Source organism: Pipra filicauda, unplaced genomic scaffold (genome assembly GCF_003945595.2).
Source record: "Pipra filicauda isolate LSUMZ 115617 unplaced genomic scaffold, ASM394559v2 scaffold77_size3566232_pilon, whole genome shotgun sequence".
NCBI lineage: Eukaryota > Metazoa > Chordata > Aves > Passeriformes > Pipridae > Pipra > Pipra filicauda.
The window spans coordinates 1508577-1533440 of NW_024104953.1; the positions used below are offsets into that span (position 1 = coordinate 1508577).

Sequence of the window (24864 nt, forward strand, 5' to 3'; positions counted from 1 at the left end):
GTCTGTTTTTGTGGTGACATTTCCAAGAAATGTATTGTACACTCAGCTGTTCTCCAGACAACCTCTCTTGCATTCATGCCCGCAGCCAGAATCTATTTCTCAAAACAATAAACTTCCTGTAGTAGAGAAGTCAGAGACCTTTCAAAATTTAACCAGGCTTTCCAGTATTGTAAAACACAGTAGGCCAAATCCTGGGCTTAGAAGGGCTACTTTTATCTTAACCAAAAAAATGATCCACTGAACCAGTAAAGCTGAAGGAGGGGAGAAGAGGATAAAAGTGAGAATAAAATAACTAGGGAAATGAAAAAAAAACCACAAACCCAAGCACACAAAAAAAGACAAAACCCAGCAGACTAAAATAAGAGAAAGGAGAGGATGGACTTTTTGATTAATTCTCTTTCTTGCTGTTCTTTGCGTATCAGCACACCAATGACTTACATCAAGAGACTTACATCAATACTCAAGTTTTTGATAGAGACATTTTAAAGGTGCCTTGAAGAGTTAGGTTATAAAACAATCTCACTCCTGATGTCCAGTCTGCCCTCCTTTAGCAGCCACAGCCTTCTGTTCAATCTGTGCGTTTCACAAGGCAGAGGGGGTGCAGAGGTGCCCCCTAACTCCCAACCTCAGTCTTACAGCCACACACAGACACCAGGATGGCAGTATCTGTGAGAACTGTCCCCCTGTAGGGTCTCAGAGGCAAATAGCTGAGCCAAAGGATAACAACTGCTATCCACTCACTGCGGTATTTGAGACGTGCACTCGCTCTGCAGCACTTCCACTGAAAACAAAAGCAAACCAGTGTTTGTGATGTCGCAAGGCAAAGCCCAGACCTCTTCCTTTTTTTTTTTTTTTTTTCTAGAAAGCCTAAAAAAGGCACTCTTTTCAAGTGTGTTAGAAATAGAAGGCTGTTTTAGAAGAGACATGAAGTTATCAGTGCAAATTAATAGCGCCAGATGGGGGGTTAAATTACTGCCTCACAGCTGAAGACATGAGAGTGAATGAAAGCGGTAGACTATAAAAAGGGCATCATCAGAAGTGATGAGATCCCACTGCGAGGTGGGATTTGTGAATGCCGTGCTTGTAAGCAGTTGCTCAGATGAATGGTTTTATGGGCTGGAGTGAAGGAGGGAAAGGAACAAAGTCATTTTGAAGATCATGTCTCCCAGTTTACTGCTTTGTTTGGGACAAGCTGTCCAGCAGGACAAGCTGCAATTAGATATTGTAGAACTTGATGTCCTGAGCTGGCACACAGGGCAGGGGAGCTCGGCTGAGCAGCCAGAGAAATGTGGCTGTGGACTGGGTTTGCATGGCAAGGTTTTGGGGGAATATAGGGGTGGCTTCTGTGAGAAGCTGCCAGAGGCTTTTCAGGGTTCAACGGAGTCAGCACCAGCAGTGGCAGTGGTTTAAGAAGAGGAAAAACCCCTGTGCAACAGCAATTGCAGCTGGAAAGAGGAGTGAGAACATGGGAGAAGAACAGCTCTGCAGACACCAAGGCTGGGGAAGAATGGGGGGGTGCTTCAGGTGCTGGAGATTCCCCCATAGCCTGTGGTGCAGACCATGGTGAAGCAGGATGTTCCCCTTCAGCCCATGCAGGTCCATGGGAGAGGAGAGATCCACCTGCAGGCCGTGGAGGACCCCACGCTGGAGCAGGTGGATGCCCAAAGGAGGCTGTGACTCTGTGGGAAGCCTGTGCTGGAGCAGGCTCCTGGCAGGAGCTGTGCACCCATGGAGAGAGGAGCCCACGCTGGAGCAGGCTTGCTGGCAGGACTTGTGATCCCGTGGGGGACCTGCACTGCAGCAACCTGTTCCTGAAGGACTGACCCTGTGGAAAGGGTCCCACTCTGGAGCAGCCTGTTCCTAAAGGACTGACCCCATGCTGGAGCAGCTCCTGAACAACTGCAGCCTGTAGGAAGGAGCCAGTTGGAGAATTTAATGGAGGACTGTCTCCCATGAGAGGGACCCCACACTGGAGCAAGGGAGGAGTGTGAGGATTCTCCTGCTGAGGGGGAAGGAGCCACAGTCAATATGTGATAAACTGACCACAACCCTCATTCCCTGTCCCTCTGCACCCCTGGGGGGAGGAGGTAGATATTTGGGAGTACAGCTGGGCCCAGGAAGGAGGGAGGGGTAGGAAAAAGGTGTTTTAAGATTTGGTTTTATTTATCATTATCCTACTCTGATTTGATTGGTAATAAATTAAATAACTTTCCCCATGCTGGGTCTGTTTTGCCTGTGCCAGTAATTCCTGTCTGATCTCCCTGTTCTTATCTCAACCTCCAAGCCTTTTGTTATATTTTCTCTCCCCTGTCCAGCTGTGGAGGGGAGTGACAGAGTGGCTTTGGTGAGCACCTGGTGCCCAGCCAGGGTCAACCCCCCACAGGCTGTTGAGCTGGGACAGCACTGTCTGAGTCAGCTTCCAGAGCAACAGGGAGCTTTGCCAGGAAAACTCCAGGGTTAAGGGTGTTACTGAAAAAGTGGCAGTTCTTACACTAAGAAAGCAATTCTTTAATATAGATCTTTCTCAAATCTTTTCAGTGGAAGAGGAAGGTTTGTTTGGTCATAATTGAGCACTTTTTCACTCTCTGGACACAGTAACCAAGGACCCTATTCAAGAAAAAAACATCTTGAGTACAAACAGTTTAATAATGGAGAGCTGCTGTGTTACAAGGAGGACATGCTATGGAGCTGCTCCTCCTTTCCGAGGGAAGTGCAGTGTGCAAGTGGAGCAAACAGTGCAGAAGAGAGGCTCAGGAAGCATTGAATGCCATTCTTCTTGTGCCCTAAGAAAACAGGGCTGCAACTGTGATCTTTGCATGACACGACCAAGAGCACAACCCCTCCCTGAATCTCAGGGTTAACCGTGATTTAATTCTCACTGAGAAACTCAGCAGAAAGTCACATCTATGCAAACATGCTGTGGATTACACAGGGCAGGAACGTAGTGTATTCTATAAAACCCTGAACAGGGGTCCTGTAATAGGGATTTTGCCATGAATCACCAGGTGTCTAAAGAACTTGGCCAGGTCCTGTCTCCAGCACGGCAGAGCAGAACTGACTCACCTCCACTGAATCAGTTCTTTAAGTCCAAAACAGAGGCAAGGCTGAGAAAAGTGGCTCATCAGCACCTCAGCAGTCATGTGGCTGAGATCCTCTCAAGGTATGATGCAGTTCAAGAAGCAAGAGAACAATTTGCAGCAAACCAATTATATAGTGAAATCCCCGTCATTTCTCCGTGTTCTGGGAACGCTCACCGCAAATTTCGATTATTCTTGACTTCATGGCTGAAATGATTTGATGAATCTTTTCTCAGAAAATAATTTCTAGATCTTCAGGCTGCTCATTGCACATATTCAAGGCTTGACCTGTCCTGCATTACTTCCATTTTGTACCCAGGGCTTCCTGCTCCCTTACTGAGTGTGCGAAGGATGCAGACGAATATTCTTAACTAAATATTTCAAAAAGTCACGTTTTGGCAAGCATTTGTTCCAAGTAATTTTGCCCACAAGATTTTTAACAGGAACCTTAACAGAGGCACATGAAATAATACTGGTTTGAGGCTATTAAAAATGCAGAATTGCAGCTGGATATATGTTGTTCCTGTTTCCTCAGCTGAGTTGTCATATTCACCTCTGCAGAAATAGCAACTGTCACAGCAACAGTCACAGGAGATGCAGCCTGCAGAGAATCACATTGAGGAAAAAAAGAATATCTGGGACAGTGATTTAGCTTGTCTGGATTATAACGTTCCTCATAGATGCTTTAGCATTGTTAAAAGTCATCCTAAAGGAAGATGACAGGCTGTTCAGGCCTGCCAGGAGTAACACAGGGGAACAAATAGCTACTTCAGGAAGGCTAATATGGTATTATACAGGAAAAATCCTAAGCAAGTTCCTGGGAATGCTGGAACAAGAACATTCGACCTGGATTTTAGAAAATCCCTTTCTGTGCTGCCATATGTTGGAATATGGGGAAGAGCCACGAAACTGGCTTTGAACCAGTGAGGTGTAAAAAGTTTTTGGTGGCTGGGTGACAGGCTCATTTTCACAAGCTCGTGGTCACTCTGAGAAGGGACATAGCAAACAAGATGCAGGGGATCAAAAAAATGAAAAGTCCATCTCAAGCCAGGAGTGGATTGTTTTGAGCTGAGTTAGAGGTGTGACTATTCAAAAAATTTTAACGGCACTGCCAGGACCTGTCTCTCTTCAAAGGAAAAGAAGACAAATGCATGTGGACTTGTGGGGGTCAGCAGCAATCTGGCATTATTTGAGCAAATGAAACACACTGCAGGACCGCCAAATCCAGATGGACCAAGGGGGAATGTCCAGATGTAACTGCAGATGTCAGAGGAAATTAAGCCGCTCACTTGTGCTTGTGATTCAAGAAGTCCCATTTCTAGGTCAGATGACAGCTTAGTTGGCCATTAAAGCAAACATCTCTGACTTCCCTTGAAGTTTTCTGCCTAGAACTCATAAAAAAGCAAAGGACAAGTGCCATTTTTATGGGAAGCACATTGTAAAGCCATGTGAAGGGTTACACTTAGGGAGGTAAACAATGAACTAAGGAAGCAGGTTCTTAAAGGATGAGGTTCTTTAGTACTCAATAAAAAAGATAAATTGAAAGAAGAGTTTCAAATATTTCCTGTCACTGTGAAAGCCAATATTGCCAGTTTTGCATGTGTGAAAATGTAAATACAATTATTGTTGTTTGTGGTTAATTAGATTTTTGAGTAAACTGCCAGTAAAGTTTATTCATCTATGCTGTTGTTGTGTCCTGTTGAATGATATCCTGGTATAGTTGTGAAATATGGGTCAATGAGGGATGAATTGTTTGTTTAATAAATCAGACCAGCAAGGAATATAGAAATATTTTTAATCAATGCTGTTGAAATTAATTTGTTTCAAAATTCAATCACCTCATTCTGTATAAATATCTCCATTACTGCTTAAACTACTTAGTATTTCTCGCAGGAGGAGATGTCAATTATATGGTAAAATCTGAAAGCTCAGAATGGAAAATATTGGGCAGAAATTCAGTATTTTAGATGAGAAATGTTATCCATCTTTTACCTATTCCAATGCCTGAGAGAACAGTACTTCCCTCCAGAAGTAACATAACCTGTAGCATCTGATTTAGTAGCTGGCTAACTACAGATTGTACAGAATGTGTGACAAGGTAGTCAGATCCCCAGGCAGTGAAAACAGGCCTTGGATTTGCTAGAGGAAAGGAAAGGAATCATTTTTGTCAAAGCTTTGAAAAGGATAAGAGTAATTTTTAGAAATAAATATTTGCACCTTTTTTTTCCTGTCATATTCTGCAAAGCTTCCATTTACGTAAGAAATGAAGAGTTTTAATCTTCTTAGTAAGCTTTTTGATCATTATTTGGTTAGTCTATAAAATCAGGATATTGCACATTCTGAATGAAATGGGAAACTTTTTATTGTTTCTTTGCTTACGTGTGTCAGTCTCTGTGCCTGGCACGAGTTTAGTTCAGCTCCTGCCAAAGAGTCTGTACTGATGAATGACATTTGTTCTATTGTTTGGTCCAAACCCCCCTAACACACTTAGACTGATTACAGACTTCAGAGCCAGGAAACACTGACATACAATCAGAACTGGAGGGAGAAGGGGACAAAGTTTTTTTGTTTGTGCTCTGGAGATGTTAAAAAAGCCTTTCTAGCCTCAGACAGAAATGTAGTGGAAGTGGAAAATGTTTACACCTCATTTTTGGATGAGATGAAGAAGATGAAGACTAATTTGGGTTTCTCATGGCTCAGCCATTTCTGGAGATGATGCATCAGATGTCTGGGATAATATGGAAGCTGTGGTTGTCAGCCTCTAATGCAGGTTCCTGTCTCTTCTGGAAGTGCCATTAAACAAAAGATATGGCCTTGAAATTTATATTGTTTGGAATAGCAGGTGCTGTCCAGGGTTCAGAAAGAAGGATCTCTTTTAAAACAATAAATGGCTGGAGAAATCATATTTTAATATTGTTGTCCTTACTTATATCACAGCATACCCATGCAATGGATCCTTTATGATACCTTCTGGACACCTTCTCATGTCTTAGGCTCCTCAAAATTGCCCAGAACTGCTGGAAAAGCTTTACATGGTTCTCCTTTCCCTGGCTTTCCCCACACTCTGTGCCTCTTTTGCTTGTGGGCCTTGGACTGTCTTCAAAGAAAACAAGCTGATGGGCACTGCTATTCCCGAGTTCCCTGGTCTGAGCCACCTATCAGCCTGGGAAGATTGCCAAGGCATCTGCTGGGAGGCGATTTTGGGGACACCTGAAGGGCTCATATTCTGTGACTGCCTTTGAACTGCTCATGTTTAGAGATGGCCCTTACCCTCGAGTGGGTAACACTGAGGGGCAGGGGACAGGTATCCCCCCTCATTCCTGGGTCTCTGCCAGCAGTGGTTCATGCCAGGATCCTCTGGGGCTTTGCCCACAGACCTTTAGTGCGTGACTGACACTATTCCTTGGTGGTTACAGTCTTCATGTCCCAATTCTTCATGTCCAATTCTGTTCCCAATTTTAGGAGGCTGTTCTGCCAGGCCACCTTCACATCTTGCCACCTCTGCTAACCAAGGGAAAGTGTTAATCAGCAGTGGAAGGCAGGAGCCTTCTCAGCAGCTCAAAGGTGGCGCTTGCCTTACCTAGTCAAGCTTCGCTGCCTCAATGACATTAATTTGCTCCTGACCTAACACTCCCAGCACTGCAGTTCAACGTGTTTATTAATTCTAGGAACGAGCTTTCATGTGAATTTTATTGTTGCACTGAGACACAACGAGGTGAAGATATGTGGGTTCTATTCCATTTTCCATATCTATGCCATAAAATGTAGCATTTGTGGTGCCTGTATTATTTGTGAGCTTGTATTAGTGCTTAGCTTAAGGTCTATTGAAATGTCCTGGAAATACAACAGCCTCATTAAGCTTTGGGGTAGAGTTTTTAATTCTTGCTCTTGTTTTAAGTCAGAAGAGGTTTGAAGCAGCAAGGCTTGCCAGAGAACTAGGATTCCTATGCCATGAAAAGCCTGGCTCAGACACATAAAAAAAACCAGAGAAATTTCCCAGTGGATGATCACTCTTGACATTAATCAGCTTCTAACCGAGGACTCATGGTCTATTGTTTTCCATCTCAGGGAGTTTTATACATTCCTCAGAAGAAGATGGCACAGGTTATTATGGAGACAGGTGTCTGCACTGAGTGGAATCATACTGGGATGCAGCACAGAAAGTGCCTCATTTCAGGAGCAGAGAAATTTCTTTTACCAAAGGGGGATATTACTTGATATTGATAAGCAGGGGAAAGCTCTACTTTCGAAGAGTGATTGTTAAGTATGAATAAATATTGATTTTTCATTATGAATAAATATCTGTAGTTAGACAAAGTAGTCAATACGAGCTGCTACAAAATTAGCCTTATGAGCTAAAGTTTGCTACCACTGGGTTCATAAGGAAGTTTTCATTGCTTCAGCAGAAGAGAGATTAACATCTCTGAGAAAAAGTGTGCAGGAGTTTTTTTTCTCACCTTAGCCAGACAGGGAGAAGGATTTTTACAGTGTTTCATTAAAGAGAGTGACCTCTTCCAGGCTCTTAGGCCAAGTCCTCAGAAGACACAGATTTTAAATCCTTCCCTCGATGAACCCAGCCCTAGTTTAGCTGACCCAGTCTAAGGCATTTCCCTGCTTTGCAGAAGTGAAGAAAGAGAGCCATACAGAGCCCTTCCTCACAAGCTGGTGTTTTGTTCTTAAGTACAGAATTAATCTAAAATTAATTTTCCCCATTTGCCAGTTTCAGCTTCAGCTACAGTTAGTTCCATATGCCAGGGCAAAGTTTTAAATCATAGTCTGTATTTTGGGGTTCCTGCAATTCAGGTTGGAGCTAAATTTGCTTCGCAGACTGCTGCCAGCTGTCTGCTGGGCACTGATGATGGTTCATGTTCATCCAGGGCCTGTCTGAAGCTTCAGACAGTGATTACCCTCAATGTCTAATGAAACCTGAGGAATCAATTAATCTTTTTTGTGACTCTGCTATCCTGCATTACTTAACCTGGATTCAAGGCAGCCTCATGGGGAGGAATGGGGAATGTAGGGAAAAAGGAAGGCACGAAAACCTTGCTTACAACTGCACTTCTCCCTCCACCCGAGGCTGCCAAACGTGACCCTGCTCCGTATCCACCACCCTGGTACCTGTGCTTGGGTCTGGATCCGCAGGGCTCCAGCTCTGGATCCTGCAGCAGACTGCAAATGCAGCAGCAGCTGACAGCAAATCCCTGAGGCAAAGGGCTTCAGTGCATCAAATATTAAAATGGATACTGCAGCACACCCTCCCTGCTTCGCTCCTGCCTGAATTTAACACCCAGGAAACCTCCTCCTCAGCATCTTCACTGCCCCCTTGGGAGCAGCGATGGCAGCAGAGTCACTCACTGCAGAGACTGCAGTGCCCTCTGGTCTGCAGGAACCACGAGGTGTTGCAATGAGGCAAAACCCTGGGAAAGGAGGATTTATGGGTCCAGCTGCGAGCGGTGAGAGAGGGGGAAAGGCACCCCACTGCTGTTGGGCTGCTGTGGAGCAGAAGAATCCAGGGAGGTGCTGCAGAAAACATGAGGGCTCCTGGCAGGTTTGCAATGGTCCCTCTGAGGAGGGGAGCGCTCCTTTTTCTCTGGCAGCCACCCAGGCCCAAAGTGTAATAAATGCACAAAATGGATTATTTTTCTTTAAAAATAGACCGTGCCCCTCCCACGGGCTCCTTAAATAAATCTCTTGCCCCTGTTCTCTTCAGCTCAAGGTCACCTGGAAGTGCAGCTCTTTCACCAGCACATCGGTATTTCACCCATGAGAGAGGAGAGCAGAGAGCCCGAGGGCTGAGGCCACAGATGTGCATCCTGTCCTTGCCCATTGCTCGTTGTATCTGGGCTAAGCCCCAGGAATTTTGGACAACGGCTTGGCTGTCAGTCACAGGGCACCAAGCTTACAGGGGCTGAAGTACAGTTACAGAGCTCTCTTAAGCCATTAACTGATTTAAGTGACATAAATATTCCCCTTTTTCTTCAACAACGGGTGTTTTTTTTTTCATTTGCTTGAACAAGGGGCTTTTAGTCTGCCAGATGGGTCCAGGCTCTCTGTCCTGGAGATGTGCTCTTTAGATGTGTTTTCAAAGCTTAAGAGGGTAACTTCATTTAAATCTGTGCTTTTCAATTTACCCTTGGGTGAAGTGTGAAGGCAGCAGCTGCACTACAAGATCTCTCACACCACATGGATCTTCTGCTCTATGTGCCATTGGGGTTTCGTGAAGGAAGGAATCATCTCCCTTTTTTCAGTCACTTATTGAAAAATAAGTGTCAGCACAGTGAAAGCAGATCAGTCTGAAATATCTGAACTGGGCAACGTTGCTTACAGAAAACAAATTCTATATCAGACACAGAATTGTTCCCATATTATTCTTAGGTCAAGAATGAAGACTCACTGGTTCTTCAGGAATTTAAATTACATAAAATATACAAGCAAACAACGATTGCTTTAGATTTAAATTGGATTACATTCAAATGAAGTTCATGCCCCATCCTGCTGTCTTTACTTATAGGAGTTGTATTTATAAATACATAGTAAAGCACGTCAATATTCTTGATTGGAACTAATTTTACTAACAAATGACTTCATTAGCAATTATTGTTCTTGTCTTCAAAACGTTCCCATTTCTAAAAATCCTCAAACATAGATTTGCAGGAGGGATAGAAGTGAAGGGAGAAGCACTCCAAACTAAAACCAGCTGATAAAATAAAGGGATCTTGGCTGATACTGAAAGGCAAGAGGGCTTCTATCCAAACGTGAAAAGATGGCTCTCTGCTGGTGGGTCTTAGAGGAGAGACACAATTACTGTTCCTTGAACAGCTCCAGCAAAACCCTTGGGTGCACCACGTGCTTGGGACACTGAGCCTTGGACCCTGACTGCTTGGCCACTTAGAAGTGTAACAGCACCTTGTGGGGTAGGGTATTTTATAATGCCTGATCCCACAAGCTTCACAGCATTCCAACTCCCAACTCCCCGTTGGGGACATCTCCAGAAGCCACCTACCAGTGCTGAACACACCTTTTGGGAGGATATCTGCTGCCCTCCCTCTTACTCAGACAATTCCTCCACGTCAGAGGCTGTGCAGGGCCAGGATTGCTCAGTGCTGAGCTCTACAGCCCCAGCTCCGTCTCACCCTGGGCTCTGCCCTGTGGTCCTTGTCATGCTGAGCTTTGTAAGCACTGGTGCCTCTTGCTCCCAGTCTGGGTGAGTCATCCCTGCAATGCTTCAGAGGCAGCGCTGCCGAGGGTCGCTTGTCCTTGAGACAAGTTGTGCTTCCATGCAAAAGACTGGGAAAGCAGACAGCCTCAGCTGAAACCCAGAGATCCTATGGATTTATGCTCAGGTGAATGAATACACAGTGTGTCTTAAGAAGGTAGAGAGGTTGGAAGGCAAATCCTGTTTTTCTGATATAAACCAAGTACCGTTTCAATGTTTGGAAGAATCACATTGGCTGTCACTATTCATCCACGCGAGGAATAATTTATTCCTTCATTTTGGCATGGCTTTTTATAAAGCCTCTGGTCTTAAAGACCCAAAGTCACCCCATGTAGGTCCCAGCAATGGCAGAAAAAGGTTTAAGGATTTAAGTGAAAAAAGGGATTGGAGCTTTCACTGCCAGGCAGTGAGGCAAAATCCCTCTGTCCTCAGCTGTGTAGCACATCCTCAGCTCTCCAGCTTCAAATCTGGAGCTGTAGGATATTGACAGCAAGACTGTGGGAATACCCAGGCACGGTTCTAGGAAAATCCTCTATTTGCTGAATTCTGCAACCTGTCCGTGACCAGGCTGTGATTGCACTCAAATGTCAGCAATTCAATTATTTTGCTAAGTTTATTCTTGCTGTTTCTGCCAGTGGTATGTGAATTGCCCTCGTCCCAGCTCACTGCTGTGGTTCATTGTCCAGCAGCTGAGCAGGTGTGGTTGGTTTTGTTTCAACACATGCCAGAGCCAAAGAAACCTCTTGGCCAACCTTCACATGTGATCCTCAATCTCTGTAGCTCCAGGTATGCTTTTATGCCTCAGATGGGTACGAGGCTGTGTGGTTTTCTGCTCTGTTTTGGGGGTTTTTTTGAGTCCTGTTTTCTCCAGTAAAAATGCTCCTGTGCTACAACACTGAACACACCCTTTGCCATCACCAGCAGCTGTACCTGCACACCTCAGGGATCTGGGCATTAAACATACAGGATTTCAGCAGGAACCCTCATGTACCTCTGTGTTGCAGTTTGCACACCAGCTTCCCAAGAGCCAGACTGCTGTGGCCAAGAAACAGTTAATTGTTGTTTATTTTATTCATGTGATCAAATTTAATCTCTTGTTTTATTGTTCAGCAGAGCTCTGTAAATCTGCCGTGTCCCCTCAGGACTCACCCAGCTCCTGTCTTTCCCAAACCTTTCCCCTGCAGATTGTATCATCCTGGTTCAATACATATATCTCCCTTATTAAGAAAAAGAACCACAGCAGGGAAAAGGGGAAGCTTTTGCAAAATGTTTTAAGTTCTGTCCTTTCAGGGCCATAATCTGTTAGGAGATTCAACCAATGATGCAACTGTAAGACCCAGGGAAGAGGCAACATTCCCGCCAGGAACTGGAAAACTTCCTACTCCCAAACACAAATTGAAAGGAAAAGGTTAGAAAGCAAACCAGACCATCTTGCGTGTCCTTGCAGGCCTTAATTCCTTCACAAACATGTGCAAACTGAATAAAAAGAACTAGCTAAATAAAAATCCCCACGCAGAGAGAAAGATTTTGATCCTCTGTTAAAACAGTTTGAGCGGAAAGGATTTTGCAGCCTCTCTGTTAATCTGCCGATCACGTGGTTGAAAGCGATGCCCTTGAGGCGCTATGCAGCCTGGTGTTGAATTGATTGGTCAACAAAAAAAGAAAGGAGGAAAAAAAAGAATAGAAGTTGTGCTCTTGTATTAGGAGGGCTAAATCCTCGCCCGCAAGTCTGGGTAATCTTCACTGGAGGAGCGTGCTGGGGCTTTTTTCATCAGCCTGTGAAAGCTGAAATGGACTTGAGAAGAAAGAAAGGTTCAAAAGCAGCCTCATGAGCCTGTAATAAATAATGAGAAGTTCTCATACCCTGCACCAGCAGAAGCCGGTGGGCACGTGTACCCTTGGCCTCTTGAATCTCTGTTACTGATTCCTGGAAAATGAGTAGCAGCCAGGAATTAGTTGTAGGTGTGAATCAGAAAGCAGCAGTGGCCTTTGAAAAGTGAATAACTTTGAAAAGTGAATAAGTTTTGCATATCCACGGGGTGCTATTATGCATTCCTATGGCTAAAACAATTTGTTGCTTAGCCTAGAACCGCCAGATGCTTTCAATATTTGACTTGTACAACTGTATGTGCATTGTAACTATACATCTTAAACAGTCCTTCCCAATTTATTGGTTTTGATCTAAGTGACAAACAGTGGATATGACACTAGCATCTTCCCATTTCATGTCCCAGTTGTGCCCAGTAAAGAGAGCAGCCAGATCCCCTCCCTTGTCTGAGCAGCATTTGCAGCACTGCAGGGTTTCAGAAATGTGTCTGGACTGGTCATGGGTCCAGCTTCACTTCAGGGAGATGAGCCATTTAATAGCAGCAGGACTTTTTGTTATTGTGACTCTATAAAAGAGCCCTGAAATAATAAAATTGAGATCTGTAAAAGGTTTAGTGGTTTAAAACTGGGTTCCCTGCCCTTTTTGTTATATAAACTGCATTTAAAAAAAGATACTCCGCTGTGTCCTTATATTATCCTGCATTTTATGTACCCACACGTCTATCTGTGTATCACCTCTGTATAAACAGAGAATCAGGGTAGTTACAAACTAAGTAGGCTCCTTTCTTTTTATAACACGGCCATAGCTATTTCTTTTTTTTTCTTGAAAGGAAGTAAGCTTTCCAAAGTTCATGAACTTTCTTCAGCTTTTAATCCTGCTTCCACAGTTCAAGTTCCCAGTGGAGACTGGAGCACAAAGCAGAGGAGAGCAGAGCCAGGGGTTGGGCTGGGCTGCCCTGGGTGTGGCAGAAAGCGAGGCCTGAGCCAAGAGCTGTGGCTGGGGGTTGGCAAAACAAGAAGACATCCCCGGGGGTAACTCTGAACTCCTTCAGAAAGGTCAACCTTGTTCTTTTTGGTTTTGCTTGTCCATTTTTAAAGCTCCTTTGCCCTAGAGAAAACCCACTGGCAGTAATGGGGAGGTGCAGACAGAATCCTGAGCTCCTTTCAGGCACATTTTGGATAGCAGTTCCTCTCAAAGAGTGTGAGATAATTTCTTAAATATCTTTTTTTGCTGTCCCTCACAGATGAAAAAAACTGCCATTCAGTTAAAAATCCAGTTTTACGAATAACACCATCAGCCCAGTTTCATAATGCTTATATTTTGTCAGCTGCTGATTTGACTCTGACGACTTAGTTAAAGAAGATTTCTGCTAAAAATATATCAGCCTCATTGCTTGAAACGTGGCCACGCTTTTACCATCAGGCAGAAAGGAAAGGAAGAGTATTATAAACATAAAGAATTGCTTTGTTTACCACATACAGTGTCAAAAGGGGAAAAGTTGTCTATTTACATTCCTAATGCCCTCATGATCTCAGTGTAGAGAGTTTTCCTCCCCTATTAAGATGTTCATATGTAGTAATAGCTGCATTAATTTTCTTTCTTTCATTTCTGTTGAATTTAAGGTCCTTACTGGTGTAACACAGCCCAGGGGCAGGGGGAGGTGGCAGAGAAATCTTGCAAATACGAACCACGCAGAAAGCAATGAAATGTCAGCTGAGTGTGCTGACAGCCCGTAACAAACACCATCAGGGGAACACTTTATTCCTTCTATTGCTTTGAAATCAAAGCCATGACAACACTGATGCTGATGGGGTTAACTGTGTCACTGCCAATCTTTTACACTAAAATACTGAATTATGGTTCTTCCGCCACAAAATTCTTTTCCATATTTTCCTGTCTATCAAAATCATCAACTGTTCCATGCTAAGCTTGTCAAAGTGCTAGTTAGACTCATGGCTTGTCTCATCTAGTCCTAAAAGCATCAGGACTAGCAAAGGCAGGATAGCACCAAGTTTTACCATGCAAATGAAGAATTTCACGTCTGTTTTAAAGGCGGAGTTACTCGTTGCTCCCTCCAGTTAATTTGAAAAGATCGCTTTCAAATTAAATAAAGTTACCACAAAATTTCCCCCTGACTTCCAGACTTCCACAAAATGCAGCAGAAATTAGCTCTACTTTGTGACAGGCCAATGCAAATGGGCTCCCTTTTCTTACTGTAATACTCGTGGGTTTCCTTTCTATCATCCATTTAGCCTAAAAATACCTTTCTCCAGTTTGTGGGTTTCCTTTTCATCATCCATTTGGGCTAAAAAAAAATATCTTTCTCTAGTTTGTGAGTTTCCTTTTTATCATCCATTTAGCCTTAAAAAAAAATAAAACTCTTTCTCCAATTTGTGGGTTTCCTTTTCATCATCCATTTAGCCTACAAATGTCTTTCTTCAGCTGTCAGTCTGCTTTCTTGGATCATTATAGGAAATTTGAGGATGAGCTGTACTGGTTTGCATTTTCTGCCAGTGATTCGATCTGTGTGTGATACAGAGATGGGCAAGAGGGTTGGATGTGTGATGGAGGCAGGGGCTGCACCAGGAGCTCTGGGCACTCTTTATAAGACTGCAGAGGGAAGGGTTTCTTTTTACAGACCCAGGAACAGCAAATGCAACAAGTCCTCATGCAGCCTGTTGGGAACACCCTTAAACTCCCCACAAAAATTTGCCATGCAGTTTCCTCATTCCCTGCTCTCTCCTGAATCCCTCAATAAATGTCTTGCAGTAATTCCATTTTATATTTCCCTGCCATTTATCTAGCCATCTATTAATCTAACAGAAACAGAGGGGAGCAAGGTAAAGCCCCAGGAAAATTTGGCAGAAAAGCATTTCAGACACCAAGGACTCCTATTAGATGGTTACACACTCACACTCATACACCCCCTTTTCACACACTGCCAGCATTTCCCAGCACGTGGCTGCCTGGGAGCTCCACCTGCAAGTCTGACCCCACTAAAGGCAGTGGGGAAACTTCCTCCAAGTGGAAATGGGGCGTGACTTTCACCACTGGCTTCTAAAATTGGCCATTAATCAGATTTAGTGGCTTAGGAGCAGTGTAAAGAAACCCAGGTTGAATATAATGAAGGAAAGGCTGACTGCTCGTCATTGCTGCCGTGATGGTGAGTGAATATTTTGAAGACTTGAACAGATTCAGGGAGTGAGTTTTACTGAAAATCATGACACAGTCAGAAATCTCATCCTCCAGCTAAGCAGATGCCTTTAGTTTTTCTCCAAGATTCTGGCCACAGAATGCAAATAGCTTTGTCACAAGTCAAGACATTTTGTTTAATCCTCTCTGCTAATACCTGGATTTCTTGTCCTGAGCCACCAAGACCCAGCTATGCCAATGGCAAGTGAGGTTGTAGGATATTTTGGAGCAGGTATCTCCTGGAACGACAGGGAAGCACCAAGCCCTTTGAGCAAAGCCCATATCCTTATTTAAAATTCCTCGTGAAATGCCAGCCACCCTTTTCCAGAGAAGACTAATTCAAATGAAACCAGCACAACCAAGAGCTGGTGGGATGATCAGGGTGGTAAACAGCCCATCTACCAGGAAAGGACTGATGGAGTCTGATCTTTCACATCATAAGAAATGCTGAAACCTCAGAGAAGGAGAGAGCAGGGAAGGAGAGAAACTATTTAAGCCACAAGACAACAGCAGCACAGGAACAAGCTGCTGTTTTCTGGCTGTGAATTAATTTGTGCTAGAAGTGAAATATTTTCTGGGTACTGGACTCAGAACTAGTTGGGAACACAATAAAGTTAGGGAACCATAGGATATAGCTTGCTAAATTATAAATGAAGCTGTATGAGGCAGGTAGCTGTAATAACAGGGAATTAGACTTACAGCAGCCAGTTCAGCCAGGTCTCTGATCACTCCTGATAAGAAGGTTTCTTTCTTCACCCTCCACCACTCTGGCTGGTTGCTCTCCCAGATGAACAGAACAAATATTTTGCTTTCAATGTTTTTCTGTTGCTGCTGGAAAGTAAAAAAAAAACAAAACGTGTGGGTACATAGGTGTAAAAACGACTGCAAAGGGGTAACACAGGGAGGGGTTTATTTTCTTTTAGCAGCAAAAGGGACAGAAAGTCAAGTTGTTATTACTCTGAGGTGAAATTGTTACAAAATGGCTGCTCTGTGCTTTATTGTTTTTCCGTGCAGGAGCCTGGTAAAGCCACAGGCACGTCTTGGAGCCTGGTGGAGCAGCCGTGTGTCTGACAGCTGACAGGACAGCAATGATTTGTGTTGGATTGGGATTGGGATGGGGTGGCTCCAGGCGTTTCATTTATGGTGGATTGTTCTGCTCCGAGATCTCAGCAGCAACTTTTCCCACAGCCATTGCCCCCGGCTGCAGTGCCTGGGGGGACTGTGGGATGTGTTGCTCATAACCTGCCGATTTGCAGATGGTGGAGGCACAGAGCAGTTGTGCCCACACCCCCCTTGTGCTGCAGATACACACAGTCCCCTCTTTAACCCACTCGGGATCAGGGGACAGCAGGGGCAGAGGTGCCCATGTCTGCAAGAAGTAATTCCTCTGTTGGCACTTCTGTGCTGCCTAATTGCATTCACATTCAGAAATCATTTGATTGAGCTTTTCTGCCATTATAACAACACGAGCCCCTAGGAAGACTGTTTTCCAACTATTTTTTCTAACACATTCAGCACATAGTCAGGAGTCATAATTTTGTCTAATTATACTTCAAAATCTTCATTTTGGCCTCTGACTAGAAAGTTCTTGATCCTAAGTATGGGTTGTGACACAGAGAATGTGACATCATGCTCATTAGCATTTATCTGGAAGTCCCAGTTGTCCTGGACCCCAAACCAAGTGACAGTCCATGCCCTGAAACACCTGAAATTTAAGTAGGACAAAAAAAAAAGGGCAAGATAGGAAGGAAAAGAAGGATTTCATCTGTGTTGTGTAGATGGGGGACAGATTCAGCTGTTAAACACGGACAAGCATTCCCATCAGAGGGTATCCAAGACATCTGCACGATGCTGACAGATAGAGCCAGCAGCAGGAAATCAAATATCTCCAGCATTTCCTGCAGCTCCAGAGACCTGTCTACAGGCAAAGCAAGCGAGCCCTGGGAGTAAAATAAAGTGCCTGAGGCAATGCAGGAAGACAGTAACAAACTAGGAATTACCTGCTTCTCCTGAATTCAGATTGGCAAGATCTCAGTGCCTGTCTTTTCCAAAGTCACTCCCTGACAGGCCCTCACCAGTAGGAATTATTCTTTACTGACTATCCAGTAAAAATTCAAAGTGAAGTTGGTTATCACTGTGCTCTGTCAGCCTGGGCCGTGGAGCTGGGCCTAAAGGTTTGAAGCAACACGCTGTGGGACAACAGCAGGAGAGAGATGAGGTGTCTGTGCCATGGATTAAAAATAACATATCCTATGGAAACACAGAGGCAGCTTCTTGGTTTAATCAGTAACACAAACATTACAAAGGAGTTTCTTTGGAAATGAGAACTTTGCTGAAAATCTTGTGAATAAACTACATCCAGGCAATAGGATGTGCTGCAGAAGTGATATAAAAAGCAGACTTTCCTCAAGATTTTATTTCAAAGCTATTTAGAATTTAAATCTAAATAACAGTTCGTAGTAATTTTTCATTGTTACATTTTATGCCATATCATAAAATCTTTAAATAGGGTTTTTCATTACAAAATTACCTGATTTCTTCTCCAAGTGCTTTCAGATCAATTAAAATGCAATAAGAGCAAAAGCAGGGCATGTTTAGCTATAGACAGTATTAATTGTGGTAAGCCCTGGGTGAAAGAAGATGGAGATGACAGAAGTCAGAAAAGTTAGAGCTTGTGAGGGCCACTGCTCTGAGCCCACGATCCATAAAATTATACTTCCAAGTGCCTTAAATCATTTCTCACCAGCTGTTGCCTGTCCCACCAACTGTGGACAGCACACACGTGCCTTTCCTGGTTTTCTGTTGGGATCTGCCTTCGAACACTCCATCCTCAACATAATTTCAGGGAGAACCTGCTGGTGTCAGCAACACACACAGGTCTTGGTTTCCAAGCACCCTTTTGCAGCAGGGTCTCCCCTGCAGTGTAATTTCGTTTCCTGCTGGTGTTAGCAGGCAGTTCCTGGGCCACACTGAGCTTTGGGGTTAATGCCAGCACATCTCCTATAATCCAGCCACCAAGAGCCCCTCTAGGGAAGGGTGGTGAAGGTGGTGAAAGACATGGCCAATGTGCTGGTATTGACTGACCCTGACTTTTTCAGTAAAATATGCCAATGCAGTCATCCTCTGGCTACAAATATCCACAGGAAGAATAGATGTGTCCTTTAATAACAGGGAGAGTGCTTAAAAATGAACATTTTATTGCTGTGTTGCTTTCACCACAGTAAACTGCAGCATTTTCATTTTCCTGTATTTATTGCACTGGAGTGTTTATACCACTGGGAAGCAAATATTTGCTTTCAAAGGTCACTCATTGTATCTCTCTTCCTCTGGGGATGGATGTAGGTCTCTCTTAGCCTTCAGTAGAACTCCATACAGATTATATAATGTTCTTGCTATAAGATTCTTCATTGCATCTTAGCACGGCTAAAATAGCAGAGGCAGAATGCAAAGCACAATAGGCAATGCCTTTCCATTAGCTGGTCTCTCTTTGTATTTTTCTTTACCATTTAGTCAGCTGTGCAAGCACTGGTGTAACACATGAGACCACCTCACAGAGGATTTGATGTAAGTCACCCAAGTGCCTGGAGTTAATTGCATTGTGTAGAAGACATTCGTGAAGGCAATTATTGCAACTAGAAACACAAATTGAATGGAGAGATGCAACTTCTGTAGCAACTCTTTTTTTTTTTTTTAATCAAAGTTTTAGATCTATATTGCTTAACATATTAGATCCCTACTTTGGTTTTCTGATCTGTCATCTCTGCGGGGACCGCAGACAAAATAAAATGTAGTTGAAGTTAAAAGTACAGAGTACGTTTCAGAGAGTTTATTCCAGTTATGTTAAATTCCTAAGGCAACTATAGGGTTTTGATACTTAGTTTAGATAAACTTAAATGAGAACAGAAAGAAAAATATCATCTGGGATCAAAAATATAAATTCCACATGGAATTTATCACTAAAAGTCCTGAATAGTATTTTAGGCCTGTTTCTGTTCTACTACAACAAGAGTAGGTTATAGTGGGCCCAAGCCAGACTGATGCCTTATGCTTTTGAAAGTCTGTCCAGTATCAGTGAGGGCAAATCCATTATGGTTTACCTTTTCTTGGCCATTCCTGAGTTCACTCAGCTTGAATGTTTTATATATATGTAGGTGTTCCTAAGAAACACCAGAGAGGGCAAACTGTTAATTTGTACTTTACAGATTATTCCCTTCAAAGCATAAATCTTCTCTCTACAGGTTTGTTATTGATAACAGGGTTTGTGGTTGGAAATTCATGGCACTGGAAAGGAGTTTCAGCCTAAATAGGACTTTTCAGGGAAAATCCTATCTCTAATAAGTCCTATTCCACATTATAAATTGCAAAATCTGCAAAAAAATTTAAACCTATTCCCTGCCATCTACAAAATATATGTAGTTCATCATACTGTGTGCAAATCAGTAACCTTTATTGATTCTTGTGCACGGTTTTCTATTAAATAAAGTTGAATCAGCACAGCTGCAGGGCACTTGTGTTTATGACTAAAACTTGATGTAAAATGACTTGTCTGGAAGAATTCTTTTTGCTATTTCTCAACCCATTCTAAGTGCTTTACAAATACCAAACAATCTCAATAAACCTGTCAAGTTCGATCACTTGCTGCACAACATCTCTCTGGTTACAAGCCCTGACATTTTTTTTAGCTTGATGCAAAATAAGAGGCTTCTGTCACTAAGATGCCAACTGATGGTTCTAACTAACCAAGAAGGGTAACTCTAAAAAAAAACCCACAAGAGCATGGAGTGACAGGACAAGGGACAATGGCTTCAAACTGAGAGAGAGAAGGTAGAGATTAATGTTAGGATGAAATTCTTTACCAGGAGGGGGGTCAAGACCTGGAACAGGTTGCCCAGAGAAGCTGTGGCCACCCCATCCCTGGAAGTGTTGGACTGGGGCTTTGAGCAACCTGGTGTAGTGAGAGGTGTCCCTGCCCATGGCAGGGGGGTTGGAAACAGATGGTCTTTAAGGTCCTGTCCAACCTAAAGCATTCTATGATTATATGACAGTTTTTTTCCACTTTGTTTCTTTTCTGCACCACCGATCACCACCACTGGCTCATGATCAAAAAAAAACTAGGGAAATGATCAAAAGTCAGGCTGGAATCTACATGAGAACGGAATTTTCTGTGCAATTTTTATTATCTGCAGTGACTGACCAAGAGCCTGTTATTATTCATTACTGCCAGTAGAAACACTCAGCTCACTTCCACGTCTGTAATCATTCAGCTCACACTGGATATGCTTAGAGACTGAACCAAATTCCCTGTTGTCATCCCACCCTCTCACTGATGCATCACCTCCCACTTTACAGCTCATGAGATGCTACCAGGCAGACATAGCACAGAACCAGTTTCCTGCCCCTCAGAGCTATTTGTATTTACCAATTAGATCAGTCCCAAAGTCCTGTCCAAATTGTCCTGGTTTTTCCTAAAGCTCGGTGCTGCAATTCTGCCAGCACAGGTTTGGCAAGGATCCAGGCAGAGGAGAATATTTTAACTAGATGCTCAAAAATTAGGTCCACAGACTTAATCTCGATATTCTGTCACAGAGGCCGCGCCAGAAATATTTCAATGCTGGGCTTTGCCTCAATCTGGGAAAAAAACCCACAATTTGTGAAGCAGTGACCAGTCCTGGTGCCAGCCTGTGCCAAGTGGGACAGGAGTTTGGAGCACGGTTCTTTACAGAAATAACTTCTTTTTATCCCAGCTGAGCATGCTGCATTTGTGACCAGGAGCAGCGTCTTCCTGGAGGTGCGTGATGTGCCACAAAGGGCCCCACGAGTGCAGCGGCAGGGTGGGAAAGTTGGGATGGCTTCGAAAATATCCCCACACTTTCACATGCCCGTTAGGCACAGACCAGTTTCTGGTTCCTCTTTTCCTCCTAAACATCTGAGGGCACCATTTTCTGTGAAGCTCATTTTGTGAACATCCTTGAAGTGTCCGACACCAGCCTGAATATAAGCCATGAAATTAAGCTCTGGCTTTGCATCAGCTGGTGCTGCAGATGAGTTGCTTTAAGCTTGGTCCTTCTCACCGCTGTGACCATGCAGCTGGCAGAGCCAGGTGGCCTTCTCCAGCAGACATTTGGGCTCCTACACATTGTGTGACCATCACAAAATGCCAGGCTCCCTCTGACAAGAACGTGGCGATGTGCTCAGTGATGAAAGTAGGATGCTGTGCCAGTAGCTGCAGGGCTGACTCTTCGAGATGGATTTCTTCCTGCTGTAGCTTCAAAGAGGAAAAGCAACCACGAGTGAGGGCACAGCTAATGTGAAAGCATGAAGGTCACATATTCCCTCTTAGATAAGAAAAGCAGCAGATCTGCTGCTGAAGCTTCAGAGGAGATGCAAGGAGCTGTCTGCTTTCCTTACACAATTCTAAGCAAACAGAGTGTGGTCGAGAAAATACTGCTGCCACCCAGCTGTACCTGTTCAGCCCATACTCCTGAGGTCCTGATGGAGAGCACAGTCAAAGTGAGGAATGGATTCATCTCCAATATACAGTAACTTCCATTTAAACACAGTTGTTACCGTTAAGATTTTAGAGCTAAAACCTACCCTGACTTATGTTGTTTCATAAAGGGTGCACATATCACAAAGACGGGACAGAAAACAGCCCCTGGGGTTTTGCCTTCTTAGAGCAGCTTTGCTGAAAGGGGCTGCTTTTGTCCTCCTTCTGTAACTGAGCCTGATGGCACCTGCTTTATGGCTGGTTATTTGCCATCCCCCACAACTTCCCCAGCTCCTCTGCACCTGGGATTAGGTTTTCCTGCAATAAACATTCAGTGAGCAGTAATTTGCAACATGCCATGCTTGAATCGAGCAAAGAAATAAGCCAGTGTTGTTGTTATGAAGATCTGACAGATGGTAGGAGGACCCGCCTTTCTTAATCAAGTCATGCTCAGTAATCAGAGCTAGCTTGAGTTTGTAACAAGAAAGAAACCCTACCCAAAGGAGAACTAATGGGCTGCATCCTGACCTCTGGTTACAATGGGCTCGGTGGTGTTGTTCTGTATCAAGAGGGATAAGAGATCAGAATCTCACCCACTTTGCAGAGAAGTTGAAAACACAAGTTAGGTCCTATGGTCACTTCGCTTCCCCTGAAATGAAGGATCCTCCCAGGAAGACAACTTCTCCTAGTCTAGCTGTAAATATCATTTCATAGCCTGACCTACAGCGTGGTGGACAAGTCATTAGCCCGTAAAAATCTGCAAAGTTTCATTGTCTTTAATTTCTCTGCAAATGTATTAGCTGAGCACCCAGCCCTCCGAGCGATGCAGCTGAAACACAGGACATGGGGGGCACAGACTCAGCCTTGACCTCCTTCACATTAAGCCTTTTAATTCTAGAGAAGAACGAATGGGTTTCAGGACTGTTTCTGGCAGCAAATAACATCTCCTGAGCCTCCAGCTTTGATATGAATAACATTTGACAGGTTAAGAAAAAAGGAAGCTTTCTCCTCAAAGAACATGACGAGGGTGCGTCCTTGTTCTTCGAGAGTGATTAATGACACAGGAATAAAGCAGCACCTTGAGCAACCCCGTGTGCTCTCCACTGTGCAGGAATTACCATCCAGAACAAGAGAGTTTGGGTGAGGGCACTCCTGCAATTAAAGCACTTTTGTGGGACTGACATTTCAGCAGGACTCAGCGAGCCAGGGAGCCTAACCACACACTTTCTTCTCCTTTGTGTCTTCCAGGCTCACAAGCAGCTGAGCACAAATCCCTGATCTGCGGCGTCCACAGACACCCCCACAGCTAAGATGGCGGAGGACGCGGATATGCGCAATGAGTTGGAAGAAATGCAGCGGCGCGCGGACCAGCTCGCCGATGAGGTGAGACCAGCAGCTAAACTGGGAGCTTGGGGCTGGGGCTGGTGTGAAAGACACAGCCAGGAGTAGGAGCGCAGCCGGCAAAAGGATTTCTAGGGCTGATTCTGCTTTTCCGTCAGCTTTACACTGAAAGCAGAATTGGAAATGAGATGAGCTGGGGTGAAATTTAATGTTGTGTTTAGTCAAGATTAAGGCATTTATTGATCGTGAGTTTGGTTTAGGAATTAGATTGTGCATCAATTTGACTGGCCTCAGAGCAAAAAGCAGCAATTTAATATTTTCTGAGGATTCCTTCGATTTGTCAAACCTATTAAATGTTAAAAGTCACCAATTAAGTCCCTGAAAAGTCGTAGCTGAAAACCACAGACTATTTTTAAAGCGGAACACCAGCTGTTCCAAGCAGCACCGCCGCAGTGTGTGAGCAAGGGGACCACAAGCCCTGGAGACTGCAGCTGCCTCAGGATGCAGTGGGAATTGCTGCATTAGTGAGTCCTAATGGAGAGCTGGAGATGGAGAAATCACCAGTGCCCTGCTGATGGCCTGATTTGGGGGGGAAGGCAAAGAGTGTAGGAAAAACATGGTGTCAGCATGAGCCTGCACATTAGTGTTGGAAAGCATAACTTGCCAAATCTAAGCACATTTTCCTCTGTTTCATTCCAGTCCCTGGAGAGCACCCGTCGAATGCTGCAGCTTGTCGAAGAGGTAAGGACTGGCATTTTATTTGCACATCTGTTGTGATGGAGAGTCTGATCCTGGAAGTGCTTTTTTAATAACTCACATTGCTAAGGCACATCCATGGCTTTACGTGCCACTCTGTCCCTCCTATCCCTACCCCTTACTAGGGCCATTCAAGATGCTGTGCCCTGGCTGCCAAGTGTCCATGGCAGGCCAGCAGCCGAGGCACTGGTTTGGTTTGCCCGTACCTGAGTATCCATTGAGACAGGATACTGGAGATAAAGCAAAGGCACAGCCTCTGAAGGTGACCTGGAGTCAGGGACAAGTGGCTGAGGTGCTGCAGAGCTCCAGGAGCCTCGTGCTGGCACCTCTCTCTTGTCTTTGCCCTAGCACTGCAAGCAGGGAAGGTGAGAAAGGCCCTCAGGGCACGTGCCCTGTTGTCTCTAAATACTTCCCTCTCCATAAACACTCTGGGCTATTTTTATAGAACACCAGTCACAGTATTTAAATGCCACTTCTTTATGTATCTCTGAAATATTTATCAGGATTTCAAGGCTCATGAGATGTCCCAGATTGACTGCTTTGGAACAGGGAGTTCTCTGATTTTCCGTGGTGCTAAGGAAGGGGATCCCGGCTCAGTCCTCACAGCTACTACAGCTTCTACCCGCCTGGAGGGGTCACTCCCAGAAGGGAAAAAACAATTCAGTCAGGCTGTATTTCACCCTCTTCACAACAAAGGGGTTTAAAAGTTGGAAAATCTCAAACTCAGTTTAGCTTCAAGTGTTCAGCCATCAGGTGGTGGAAAACTTTGCTGCCGCCTGACAGGACATATTATTTTCAGACGCCATGTGAGCCCTGGCGCTGGAGCTGGTGACATTTTTAATCAGGGTCATCAGCACTGACAGTCCCAGTACTCCTGACAAGCAGAGGAGTCTCCAGAGGAGACAAGGGGAAGAAAATTACATCAGGTCCCACATTCAGGAACAAGCACAATCCCAGCCGTAGGCTG

General features: G+C 44.3%; 2 protein-coding genes across 3 annotated transcripts in view; one reads left to right on the forward strand and one right to left on the reverse strand.

The window, feature by feature from the left end:
- PAK5 (p21 (RAC1) activated kinase 5) overlaps positions 1 to 16144 on the reverse strand; it is a 250509-nt gene extending 234365 nt beyond the window's left edge. The window contains exon 1 of the mRNA XM_039389848.1: positions 16013 to 16144. The gene's annotated coding sequence lies outside the window, so the exon portion shown is untranslated. The remainder of the gene's footprint in view (positions 1 to 16012) is intronic.
- The window catches only part of SNAP25 (synaptosome associated protein 25), a 60575-nt gene that overhangs the window by 8890 nt on the left and 26821 nt on the right, over positions 1 to 24864 (forward strand). For both annotated transcript variants that reach the window (XM_027748039.2, XM_027748038.2), the window contains exons 2-3: positions 23049 to 23183; positions 23841 to 23882. In XM_027748039.2, the coding sequence (XP_027603840.1) occupies positions 23112 to 23183; positions 23841 to 23882 (114 nt within the window). In that variant the 5' untranslated portion in view covers positions 23049 to 23111. The remainder of the gene's footprint in view (positions 1 to 23048; positions 23184 to 23840; positions 23883 to 24864) is intronic.